The sequence below is a fragment of the Ochotona princeps genome, chromosome 16 (genome assembly GCF_030435755.1).
Source record: "Ochotona princeps isolate mOchPri1 chromosome 16, mOchPri1.hap1, whole genome shotgun sequence".
Classification (NCBI taxonomy): Eukaryota; Metazoa; Chordata; class Mammalia; order Lagomorpha; family Ochotonidae; genus Ochotona; species Ochotona princeps.
Window position 1 is genome coordinate 15077288 of NC_080847.1, and position 12737 is coordinate 15090024.

The 12737-nt window shown below is 54.2% G+C and overlaps 1 protein-coding gene across 3 annotated transcripts; it reads right to left on the reverse strand.

Moving 5' to 3' along the window:
* Positions 1-226: 226 nt before the first annotated feature.
* Positions 227-9078, reverse strand: CES3 (carboxylesterase 3). Of its 3 annotated transcripts, XM_004584157.2 has the most exons (13): positions 8942-9073; positions 7385-7589; positions 7158-7296; positions 6899-7032; positions 6323-6476; positions 6128-6232; positions 5024-5125; positions 4651-4785; positions 2787-2867; positions 1815-1962; positions 744-893; positions 524-602; positions 227-444 (listed from the first exon to the last, which is right to left on the reverse strand). In XM_004584157.2, exons 1-13 carry the CDS (start codon positions 9021-9023, stop codon positions 249-251), a joined length of 1710 nt encoding a protein of 569 aa, XP_004584214.2. In that variant the 5' UTR covers positions 9024-9073; the 3' UTR covers positions 227-248. The 3 variants fall into 3 exon arrangements, with proteins under 3 accessions (XP_004584214.2, XP_058531057.1, XP_058531058.1); XM_058675074.1 differs by lacking the exons at positions 6899-7032; positions 7385-7589 and having other exon boundaries at positions 8942-9027; XM_058675075.1 differs by lacking the exons at positions 6128-6232; positions 6323-6476; positions 6899-7032; positions 7158-7296; positions 7385-7589 and having other exon boundaries at positions 8942-9078.
* Positions 9079-12737: the final 3659 nt, after the last annotated feature.

Sequence of the window (12737 nt, forward strand, 5' to 3'; positions counted from 1 at the left end):
GGTATGGGAGGACCCTGGCCTCCACTCTTGGAGGGCTCCTCCACAGGAGAGAAACACAGTGTTAGGCCAGGGTGGAATGTCTTCTATGTCTACGACAGACAGAGAAGACAGGGCCCAGGGAAGGCTGGACAGGCTGCCTGGTGAAGAGGACCTTCTGGGCATCTTGAAGAATGAGCTGGAATTTGTCCTGAGGCCAGAGGGGCACGGGGAGGGAGGAGTCCTGCCCGACTGCTGGCACTGGGCCCCACTCACAGCTCCCCCTGGGCCTTCTTGCCCCTCTGCTTCTGGCGCCACTGTCGGATCTTGCTGGGGAGCGTCTGTCTCCAGAACCGCATGTGGGCCTCCCGGGGCTTCTGCCTGACACGTGACGCCAGGCCAATCTCCAGGTACTGCTCCGACTGGTTGAACTGGGGCCAAAGAGGCAGCCCCTGGCCGTTGGGGTCCCTGGGTGGGAGAGATGAGTAAGGATCAAGATATCCTGTGCTGTCTGCTGGGCATGTCTCTGTGTTCTGCTTTCTCTTACCCTGTCCTGGCAAAGTGGGCCCACTGGGCCATCATGGTGAGGCTGAGTTGCTTCTCCTCCTCTGTGGCTTCTGGGAAGGCTGGTGGGATGGACAGAGCCAGATTAGGGTCAGGTGGGATCTTGGGCACTGGACTCCCATAGCTATTCTTACAGCCTGCCTTAGCCCCTTGGGGCAAGGTAGCCTAAGGGTACACCTGTCAGCCTGCTTGTCCATCCTTACCCAGCTGGGAGCCCTCGTCCGTGAGGAAGGGCCCCCCGAACATGAAGGCACTTTCAACTGCGTGGTCAGCTTGTACCCAGTCTGGTTTGATCTTTGCAAAACAGCTGGGGCGATGCTGGAACTCATAGAAATAAATGGGAACCCCGGAATCTGCAGGGAGAGAGAGAGAGACAGTGAGCAAATGAAACAGGTGAGCATTAGCCTCCCAGGGCCTGATAGGCTCTTGTGCATCACAGGGTTATTAAAGATTTATTTATTTTTAAAATTTTTATTGGAAAGTGAGATTCACAGAGAGGAGAGACAGAGAGAAAGATCTTCCATCTGCTGATTCACTCCCCAAGTGGTCTCAATGGCTGGAGATGAACTAATCCGAAGCCAGGAGATACGAGCTTCCTCTGGGTCCCCCATGTGGGTGCAAGGTCCCAAGGCTTTGCGCCATCCTCAACTGCTTTCGCAAGTCACAAGCAGGGAGCTAGATAGGAAGTGGAGCAGCTGGGATACCAGCCAGAGCCCATATGGGATCCTGGTGCATGCAAGGTGAGGACTTTGACCATTAGGCTACTGCACCAGGTTCCAGCGTCACAGGATTGTAATAAAGTGGTCCCAACTGCGGATGATGACGGCAATGACAGATGCAATTAGGAGTCAGCCAGTGGGCACTGAGCCCTGTTCAGTGCACCCCGTGTGTGATGGCTCAGGTCATCCTCATGGCGACAACCCAGAGCCCAAGACCACAAGGCCTTTCTCTCCAGAGAAGCACACCCTGGGTGAGGACAAAATCACTTAACGCCTACACGAACCCCTGACAGCAGGGTTGGGTGCTGTGGGGTGACCTTGGACATGCCACCACATCTCTCAGAGCTGGTTTCCACTTCTGCAGAGTGATCTGCTAGGGATGGCTTTCACAGCTGTGATGCAGCCCTAGCCAAGGAGGAAGCTTGGGACAGCTCCTGGTGTGGAGAGCGAGGTGTGGGTGGGAGAAGGGGGAGAACTTGTACCCTATGACAGCCTGGCCACCTGTGATGTCCCAGCTCTTGCTCTGAGGCGGGAAGTAGCCAGGGACAGGCTTACCTTGGAGATTTCTTGAGAAATTGAAGACAGGAAAGTAGATGAGAATGTCGCCGATCATGTCCTGGAAGGCGTGATGCCCGGCCTGTGCATCTGAGGCACTGTCTAGGTATTCGTCTATGATGGTTGACATCAGCTCAGGGGGTACGTCCTGGGGCAAGCAGGCAGGGATGAGGGCTGCTCTGGGACTGGAGAAGACCTTCGCCAGGAACCCCCAGGGCTTCCTGCATGGATCATGTTCCAGGGGCCAGCTCCCTGTCCTGGACCCTGCTTTGCAGAAACCCCTGGGGCTTTTAGAAGGTTTCTAGGTGTGATCAGATGGGGTTTGGAGTCAAATCTGAGCCATAGGACCACTTCTTGGCTATGTGACCTCAGGGTAGGTGGTTGACCCTCTCTGAAAGTTGGTCTGAAGTTGTATGAATGGAGAGGTCTCTGAAGCGTCGCAATGCAGGCAATGTGCATAGATGGAGCCCCTCCTGGATTCCTGTTTCCTACTAGATTCTGCAATCTTAACATCCAGCCTCCTTCCAACTGCCTGAAGTCATTACCATTTACAGCAGAAGACATGGGCTCAGGGTGGGTGGAATAGCTGAGCAGGTGGCCAGGGCAGAGACTGGGGGCTGGTTCCATCCGGCTCCACATCTGACAGTAGGATATCAACTATTGAGGCACTGGGGGCCATAAACAGAGGGCTCAAGCTGTGTCTGCACCTCAAAAGCTTATTCAATGGGAACAAAGCAAGCCTGTAGCTCACAGAGTCCCAGTGAGGTCAGAAGAGGATGGCTGCCTGTCCCAGGGCTCACACAGCAAGTGCTCATCAAGGGCACGTTCAACGGGTGATGATGAAGAAGATAACTGTTTTGACTTATGCTCTTGGGGGTTCCTGGGCAGACTATAAGCTGGGTGGTGGGTGGGAGGCCTTGGGCTGGGGGGATCCATGCCCACCGCCCTCCAGCCTCCCTCTTCTTATCTCACCAGATAGGTCAAGAAGGGCTTCGCATAGGACAGCATTTCCTCTCGGCTTAACTGTTCCAGCTTATCCAGCAATCCCCAGGCCTGCAGAGACACCAAGGCCCTTTCACTCTAGCCTGGCCACTCTTCCCAACCCTGACCCCACTCCCATCCCTGGGCCCTAAAATTTGTTACGGAGGCAAGTGTGGCTAAAACCACAGGCCTGCCACCTGAGAAGATGGACCTTCAGTTTGCAGCACGTGAGCTGGGCTGGGCTGGGCTGGGGGTACTTGGGGAAGGCAGAGCCAAATTTTCCAAGGCACAAGGCCAATAGCAGCTCTGCAGAGAATGGGCACATGTCTCAGTATTTACAATTTTTACTTAATTATTACTTTCATGCTATTTGAATGGTAGGTTCTCTCTCTCTCTCTCTCTCTCTCTCTCTCTCTCTCTCTCTCTCTCTCACTCTGTCCAAATGACAACAGCCAGTGCTAGACCAGGCTGAAGCCAGAAGTTCAGAACTCAATATGGGTCTCCCACAAGTACCTGAACCATCCATCATCTGCCCTCTCCCAGGATGTACATGAGCAGAGAGCTGGATTGCAAGCAGAAGAACCAGGACTTGAACCAGGTGCTCTGATGCAGGGTGTGGGCGTATGAAGCAGGTGTTAACTGCTGGGCCAAACTCCCACCCACTGGTCAAAATTGTCCCAGTATGGCATCAAGACCCTGGAGGCAACAAGGAAGGGTAAAGATGTCATTGTCATTTCATACACAGGAGCTCTAAGAGTTACAATCTCTGGAGTCTGACTTCCCATGTTCAAATCCCAGGCCTGCAGGCAGGTGTTTGGCCCAGTGGGTGTCTGCTTGTGGTTTTTGCCACCTCTATTGTAGTTCCTTGGTTCGAATACCACTCTGCCTTCAACCCAGCTTCTTGTCAATGCTCACCCTGGGAGGCAGCAGGTGATGGCTCCTGTGGTTGGCTGCTGGCACTCGTAGAAGAGACCCAGGCTTTTATGTGACTCGGTACCCTCTGTCACAGGAGGCAGGACAGTGGACCCAAGGATGCAAGATCTTTCCTCTACCTCTCTGCCTTTCAAATAAGCCATATAAATAAATCAGTTAAAAAATCTCAACAGCTTTCTTTGCTGCAAAAATTGACAAACTGAAGTTGTCAATTTCTAAAATGCAAGGGGCCCTGAACAGTTGAAGTGATAGTTACAGGGGCTGGTGGTGTGACGTATCATGTTAAGTCTGCTTGTGGCATGAGCATCTCAAATGAGTGCTGGTTTGAGTTCTGGCTGCTCCATTTTCAACCTAGCTCTCTGCTAATACATCTGGGAAAACAGTGGAGGATGGCTCCTGCACCCACGTGGGGGACCCAGTTTCAGACCCCTGGCTCCAGCCTGGTCCAGTCCCAGGGTTGTAGCCATTTGGGGAGTGAACCAGCAGATAGAAGATCTGTTTCTCTGCTTTTCAAATAGCATGAAAATAAATAAATACGAGTTCAGAAGCAGTTACTGTGAACACGGGTGAAGGCGGAAGAGTGATATAACAAGAGTCTCAGGAAGAAAGCATGGGGTTGACCCTGTATGGAATTCTGGGAGAGGTAGGAAGATGAACTTGGCCCATGAGGCCCTGGAATCTGAACGCTGTCCAGAATGTGAGAATGTCAGGTAGGTTGTCATTGGGTTCAGAGTCACAGTAATCAGAGTCACAGAGCCTGATGTATAAACCAAGGGATGCCGCACACTCTGTGCAAATGCTCAATCCCCAAGCAGAATGTGCTTGTCCATGACCTTGAGTGAGTCCCTTAAACCTCAGATTGGAGTCCAGGAGGCAGGATGTGATGGTGCTGGGACAGGGCCCTTGACTGGAGGATGCTTACCTTGGGGATGAGCCAGCCAAACTCATGGTTGTTGACGCCCAGGAGGAAGGGCACGGGGCGGAACCTCTGGTTTTGCAGGAGCTCCTGGGGACTTTGAGGGAAGAAGACGCCATCAACTGCGCAGGTGGAAAAACTCTGCAGGACAAAGCAAGGCGGTGGAGCAGGAGGTGGTGTTCACCAGTTAGACTGAACCTCGAGGATGGGGCTTCAGTCCCCCAGCCTCTTGCCTGAATGGCTGAGGCCTGAAGGAAAGAGAAGGGGGGTGTGTCACAGCGTTAGGGGGCTCCAGAGATCTGAGCAGGAGTCTTCTGGGGAAGGCAGGTCCTGCCCTGGGCCGCTGAGTGTCCCTGGGAGGTGAGGCAGGTGGGCGTACCCCAGTCTTGGACGAAATCAGCTCTTTTCCTTCCTTCTGCCTCAGACACTCTAGCATCTCAGCCGGGGAGGTGGAGCTGCAGGCCAGGGACTTGGCGGTGTTCTGGGGAGGACAAGAACAAAAGGGCCATGTCAGCCTTTTGGTCCCCACTGCCCAAGCCAGCTGCCTCAAATGGAGCAGGACCTTGATGTCACAGACTGGCCTATACCTGATCTCTGTACCACCCCAGAGAAGCCTGCCCTGCTCCATCAGGGGCACCCTGTGTGTGTGTGTGTCCCTCACTACCCTTCTTACAGCAAACTGTCCTTTGCTGCTTGCAGGGCTGGGTCCCCTTTGAGCTTTTGGGGACACAGTCTTTATTCTGCTCCTGGGGTTCCCAGAGAGTGTGTGCAGAAGGAGGGGGCCTGGCAGGGATCACAGCATGTCCTGGGTGGGGGTTCATGAGTCCATGGGAGGTGAGGCTGAAGAGATAGTTGGTGGTCTCTCTTGCCCAGACTTTGTCTTGGCCGCGTCCTTGGCTTTGTGTGAGGCTTCCAGGATTGCTGCCTCCAGCCCACCTTTCACACCAAGTGATGCTATCAGTCAGTGCCCTGCTTCTCCCCACCCCTGGGAGATTGTCTAGCTCCCCAGCAATGCCTCCCACTTCCCTGGGGCTTCTTACTTCCTGTTCTGTCCTTAAACTGCTCCATTCTCTCTGATGGCTGCTTCCAGGGCCTACCACTGTACCTTTCATTTGCAGCTGCTACAGGTACAGTTTTCATTCTGAGGCCTTCTGGGACCCCCATGGCTACTCCGTACATGGCCAGCCGTATGATGGGAGGCTTTGGGTGGGAATACACAACCTGACAGGCGATTTCTCAGGCGTGCTCTTGAAGACCCTACCCTGATGGTCTGCTCCGGAGTGGCCACCTCTAGGCAGCCCTCTCTGATTGCCTGTCCACCAGGCTGTGCCAGCTGCTTCCTCTGAACTTTCCATAGGTGATGCTGCCTTCATCCTAGTGGATCCCTCTCTGCCAACCGGGGCCTCCTTACCAGTAACCTTCCCCACTTTGGGGGCTCCAGGATGGGCTGGGGATAAGGTAAGAGCATGAAGGACACACAGACCTGAGCTTTAAGCCACGGGTCCAGGTCTATCAACCCTGCGATGCTGATGACCCCACTCTGGGCAATGGCTCTGTGGAACAATCCTGTGGCCATGGGAGACAGGACCTGTGTGCAGAGAATAGATGGCTCTCAGAGGACAGGGCTGACATGTGGGGGCATTCCCCTCCTACTGGGGCTGCCCCTGTGGCTGCTTACCAGAGCCGAGACGATGCTGGCCCCTGCAGAGCCGCCGAAGACGGTGACACAGTCGCGATCCCCTCCAAAGGAGCCGATGCTGCCCTGCACCCAGCGCAGAGCTGCCACCACATCCAGTAAGCCCTGGTTGCCTGGTGCGTGCCTGTCCCCAGTGCTGGGACAGAGGATGGTGGTGGTCAGCACAGGCAGGCCCCCTTGCCCTCATGTTCCTCAGTCTTTGAAGGTTTGGGCTGCTTTGAATTGCCACCAGGATGGACATCTGACCCCCAGCAGACCCCAGGGTCAGGCTTGGCTCTGAGCCACCATTGTCACCTGTGTGGCCAGGGTGGCTTATTGGGTGGTTGCTGGGACTTATTTACTCCTTGGCCTCATTCCCCACTGCGTTGCTGGCTGCGTTCCAGCACTCAACACCCTGCCCAAGGGGCCCAAGTTCACTGTGCAACTGTGGCCTTGGCTGAACTCCTCCCCCAGGAAGGAGTCTCGGGAAAGCACCACTCTGCCCTGCTCCCCTCCAATTCTTTGCCTGGGTCCTCTCCTGTGTGTTGAGCCTGTGCTGGGCTGGGCCTGCTACCTCACCTGAAGAAGCCGAGGATGCCCAGACGGTACTGAACTGTGACCACCACTACGTCTCCATACGCAGCCAGGGCTGAGCCATCCTGGGACGTGGCTGAGCCAACCACCAGGGAGCCCCCATGGATCCACACCATGACCTATGGGGACAGTAACTTCAGCTACCCCCTCTCCCCCAACCAACTCATGGGGCCTCTGGGGAGGGGAGGAAAGGCTGGGCAGGTTGGAGCTAGATGGGCAGACAGGGCCCCCGGTGGCTACGCACTGGCCTCCCGGTCCCAGTGGCAGCCTCGGCAGGGCTGTAGATGTTGAGGGTCAGGCAGTCCTCTGAGATGGGGAAGACATGATGCTCTCCATTGATTGTGAACCTGCCATTGTTCATTCTCTCCACATCCTGCAGGCACCTGCAGTCAAGGCAGAGCTGAGGACCAGCTGCTCAGTCCCATGATGTCCCACCACAGAACCCCGCCAATCGTCTGCCTTGTTACTCACATGGGGGGTGCATGACTGGCATCCCGCACACCCTCCCAGGGCTGGGGCGGGAATGGGGCTGAGAATCGGATGCGTCCCAGTGGGGGCTGGGCAAATGGGATGCCCAGGAAGACATTCACCAGGCGGTTTGTGCCCTTCACGGCCACTTGCTGGCCTCGCAGCCGGCCAAGAGGCGTGTCCACTTCTGGCTGAGTGACTTGTGGCCCTGAGGGGAACATAGGGGACCATGAGGTGAATGTGCAGCCCCCGTGAGGGTCGAGGTGAAAAATGGACTCTTGGTGCAAGGAGAGGCCACTTCTGCATTCAGGGTGCTTGTTCTGCCAGGCTCTTGGCACGAGGCACTGTGGTGCAGCCTTCCCAGCAAGCTTTAAGCCCAGCCTGGGGTTCCTGGCTTCTCCATGGGGCTCCACATTCACCACCACCATTTCCTCTAGACCAAACTGCATCTGCCAGGGGGATGGGTACTGGGGCCTCAGATTGTTGGTCTACTGAGGTCTGATAAGTGTCCTTTGTTTCTAACTTCTAAAGCTTTGATACTGAGGGTTTTGCTGAACTTGATGAGCTGCCTCTCCCGGAGCTGTCAAGCCCTAGAACTGGGAAATCTGGCTTTGCACTGCACCTGGGCAGTGGGCAGGAGTGGGACAACAGGGCTTTCAAATGCAAATAAATGCACAGCCACACCCCAGCTGTCCCCTCCTTCATAGGTTTGCACATACCTGCCTGCTGTTCACCTGCCCTTGCCACTTCAGGGCCCAGGCAACTAGGGACAGCTCCTATGGCTCAGAGCTGGAAATTTCCTATTAGCCAATCCAAAGCCTGCATGTGTGCGTGTGCATGCATGCGTGTGCAGAGCCTTCCCCAGCTTCACATTTTCCCTGGGGGCTGTCTCTGCTTGCTGAGCGCCCTTCCCACCTCCAGCTGGCCCTGGGTGGACCTGGATGGCTGCTCTTCCTTTGTGACAGCCCTTTGCCTATGTGTTTGTCGGCCATTCCCTGATTGAGGCCTATATTGGGTTTATTAGATATAGGTCAGGGGTCGGTGCCATGGCATATAACAAGCTAAGCTTCTGCCTGTGATACTGGCATACCATAAGGGCACTGGTTCATGTTCCGGCTGCTTTACTTTCTGATCCAGCTCCCTGTGTACGGCCTAGGAAAGCAGTGGAAGATGGTCCAAGGCCTTGGGACCCTGCATGCCTGTGAAAGACCCAGAAGAAGCTCCTAGCTGTTGGCTTTGGATTAGCTCAGCTCCAGCCATTGCAGCCATTTGGGGAGTGAATAGATTTGTCTTTGTGTTTCCTTTTCTCTTATTCTACCTTTCAAATAAATGAATCTTGAAAAAATAGAAATAAAAACCACTACAATCTTGTCCCCAAGTGGGACTTCTCTTGGGACCAAACAGGTAGTGTGGGCAGAATCCCTGTTCATTCGAGTGATGTTCCTTCAAACCTGACCTGTCCCGCAGAGCCTCTCCTCCCTGCCCTGACTCACTCTGGCAAACTCTCCACCCCCACCGGGGAAGTCCTTCCTCCCTGCATGTGTCCCAGGAATGCCTTACCTGTGGCCTTGATGGGAAGCGCCAGGAGCAGACAGGCCACCCAGAGCAGGACACTGGGCCGAGCTCTGCCCATGGCTCCCATGCTGCTTGCGATTGCCAGTGGTCAGGAGCTGCAGTGGGTGGAAAGTGGAGTGTGACCTTTGCTACAACCCATCTATGTGTGGACTGCCATGTCATGCAAATCTGCCTAACCGGACCGCCCCACCTGGCTGGGAGCCAGCCTCAGGGCCAGTGCCAATGGCTAGGCCTGGGCAGGGCAGGGCCGGAAGGGCACCTTGCGGAGGACTCACCCCATGAGCCCTCCATGTTCACACTCCAGCTCCCCTGACCCCATGACTACTGTATGCCTCCTGATATGCCCCCAGTGGTTGGCCTGAGGGAATGACAGCCCACAGTGCTGGGGTACCTTTCTGCGGCCACAGGCCTGGGTGGGGGCTGGCATTTAGTCTTGCCTGTTGCAAGTGGAGGGAACAGAAGTTGATTTTTAAAATAAGATTTATTTTATTTTTATTTGAAAGGCAGAACTACAGAGAGAATGAGAGACAGAGATCGATTTTTTAAAAAAAATGAAGTTGAAATTCATAGAACATACAATTAATGATTACAAAGTATACAGTTCTGTGGGCTTTAATATCAAGTGTTATGCAACCCCTTATCTCATGGACAAACACCCTGTAACCATTGACTGAATTGGCACCTGCATTCTACCTGCTGTAGATACCACGGAGATAGTTGTATGTACTATATGAAACCTTTTGTGGCTGGCTGCTTCCACTTGGCCAATGTTTTTGGTATGCTTCCAAGTCATAGCATGTGTCAGTACTTCAAACAAATTAGCTTGTGTAGATGAAAGGCAGAGGGAGAGAAAGAGAAAGAACTTTTAGCCGTTGGTTCATTTCCCCAACACCTGAGGCTGGGCCAGGGGCTTGCAAGTCCATGCAGGTTTCCCCTATGAGTGTCACGGATCCACGAACGTGAGCCATCCCAGGGTGTACATTAGCAAGAACTTGAAACCCAAAGTGGAGCCAGGACTTGAAGGCAGGTCCCTGTGAGGTGAGACATGGGTGTTCTAAGCGGTTTCCTAGCTGCTGTGCCAAATGACGCCGGTGCTCGATCATTACCAGCTTCAGGCTCCAAGCCGAGCCCATTTCCCACTATGACTGGATGATGGCCCCTGTGGCTGTTGTGAGTGACTCTCTCATGGAGACCTACTCTGTGCGAGGCTTAGCAAGTTGCGGGGCAGAAGTGAGAGGAAGGGGTGAGCTGAGGGGTGGAGCAGTGTGTGTGTGGGGGAAGTGGCTGGAAGACCGCACAGGTGATTTTGTGCCACCTCCTTCTCAGCGGGGGGTGAGTAGAGAGGCAAGGTTGTAGGGTTGTGGGGTGGGTGAAAACATGTGTCTTGGAGCCCAAGGCAGCAAAAGCCTGTTCCTGGGGCCAGATAGTCGGGTAGGGGGTTGGAGTTGTCTCCTTGCAGGCTTGGGTGATCCCACAACCAGGGAGGGTGAGACTCAGCCCTGGGTCTCCAGCGTCAGGCTGGCTGGGGTGGAGCAGGTCATGCCAGGCCCACTTCCAGGACTCCGTCTGGTGCCCTGGAGAGGAAGGCCTTTGCCTTTCTGCTGGGAAGAACCAGTGTGGCTTCTTGGATTTTGCTTGGCAGGTTTCCAGAGGGCTGCAGGTGGGTCCCCTGTTTTTTGGGGCAGGGGGCCCAGTCGGCTTCTTTTTTCCCCTGCTGTTCTCTTCCTGCTGCTTGCTGCTAAGCCATGACCCTGACCACCTCCTGGCCACCCGGGCCATTGTGTGACCCTTGACCCTGCTGAGGCTCTTAACTCCCAGCTCCCCAGCCTATTTTCTGTTTAATTTTTCTTCTGGGTCATCCCAGAGCTCCTGTCCTCCCTCTGCCTGCTCCTCTTATCTGGTGCCTCATCCATGCCCTTGGTGGGGGGAGAGTACTCATCTGAACCCCAGGTTGTGGACCCAACTCCCTGCTGACGTTGTGGGTGGGCCCACCAGGGGCAGGGCAAGCCAGGCACACCGGGGAAAGAGACTGTCACCCCTTCCTTGTGTGAGTGGAAGGCTGGTGCCTCCAAAATCTGTACCCCACACTTATGGCTTGCCTCACATGCTCTTCCGATTTGGTGTGTCTCCTGCGGGTGGGTGTGATGCAAAGGGTACTGCCAAGCTCACAGGGTAATTGTGCTTTGTGCATGTGGCATTTGGGAGCTAATTAGCCCTGAATGAATCGCGATGATGGGGGCTTCCACGACAGAATCTGTGGCTTTATGAAGAGTGAGAGACCTCAACTGGCACGCTTGCTTTGCTGCCGTAACCCTCACTAGAGTGCCCTCTGCCAAGCCATGATGTTGCAAGAAGGCCTTCAATGACCATCTGCTGCCTGCCCTTGATCCTGGACCCACCTGTCTCCAAAACTGTGAGCTGAATAGATGTCCATTCTTTATAAATCACCCCCTATGAATCTTCAGTTATAGCAAGAGGAAACAGACCAAACCCCGTCCCTTTAAAGGCAGTTTGGGTTTTTCTTCCAAAGTGAAATACACCCTTACCATAGGACCCAGTGCTTCCCGCTCCCCTGTTGAGCCAAAGAAATTGAGGTGAGGCTGCACATAGCGACTTGGCTAAAAAGTGATCACAGCAGCTTTATTAAAAACAGCTAAGAAAGAGAAGTTATGTCAACACACATCAGTTGAGGAGTGGATAAAATGTGGTACATCCACACCCAGAAAGTGAGGCACTTTGTGTGAATCTCAACACATCAGGCTAAGTGACAGAGGCCAGCCACCAATGACCCTGTCCCAAGTGGTTCTGCGGATCCCCTCTTGGAGGAGAGGTGGGCCACGGTGGCCAGAAGCCTTTTGGCGGTTGCCAGAACCCAGGGAAAAGGACAATGACTGACACCAAAGGGGGCACGAAGGAACTCCAGGTGGTGATGGGGCACAGCCAGAGGTGGTCCCCTTGCTTGTTGCCTACACGTATTCCAAGTCAGCAAATGGCACACCCCAAACCGGGTGAAATGAACTGTATTCTAATTTTCAAATATGTCTGTTTATTTTCACCTGTTTGAGAAGCACAGTCGTATAAAATAACCTTCCCTTTGCTGGTTCATAATCCACCTGCTCACTGGGCCAGGCTAAAGCTTCCAGCCTGGAATCCTATTTAGTTCTCCCACACACTGTTTTGAATTACCTTAGGTTTAACCTTAGTCTGATCTGCCATCTAGTGGCCAGAGTAGGCAACGGGGGAAACACAGGCATTCCCAAATGGATGAAGCCCTGTTGTTGGGTTTAAAGGCAGTGGATGGAAAAGGGAGGCCTTTCCAGAGGAAAGATCTTAGGGTGCATGTACCAGGGAGACAGGCTGTTAACAATAGAGAAAATGATGTGGTGGGAATGAGGCCGAGTATGCACAGCCAGCGCCTTTGCGAGCCACGATCAAAGTAAGAGAGTTTGGGGGAAGGAGCAGCAGGACAAGAAAAGTTAGGGAAACCATGATGTCAGAAGGAAAGGAGTCACGTGTTCTATGTGGTGATGGAAGGAGAGTGCTCGGGGGTAGAGGGGGTGACAAAGGTGAGAGGACACCTTCCTGGACAGGGAGCTGGGGGCAACAGTGCCCCTCTTTCCCTGGGCATGCCTGGTGATTCCAGCATCCCCATCCTAATTTCAGGAAATCCCCCTGCTGATACATCTCTTTGGGGAATATGCTGTGGTTATGAAGCAGGGGCCCCTCAGGAGTAAGCATGGGTTCTTGGGGTGGCAAATCTGGGGTCCTGGACTTTGCTGGA

Coding starts and splice junctions, on each gene's coding strand:
- CES3 (XM_004584157.2), bottom strand. CDS start 9,023: ATGGGAGCCATGGGCAGAGCTCGGCCCAGTGTCCTGCTCTGGGTGGCC. Junction 6,233..6,322: donor CCAGCATCGTCTCGGCTCTG/GTAAGCAGCCAC, acceptor CTCTGCACACAG/GTCCTGTCTCCCATGGCCAC. Junction 603..743: donor GGACGAGGGCTCCCAGCTGG/GTAAGGATGGAC, acceptor CCATCCCACCAG/CCTTCCCAGAAGCCACAGAG.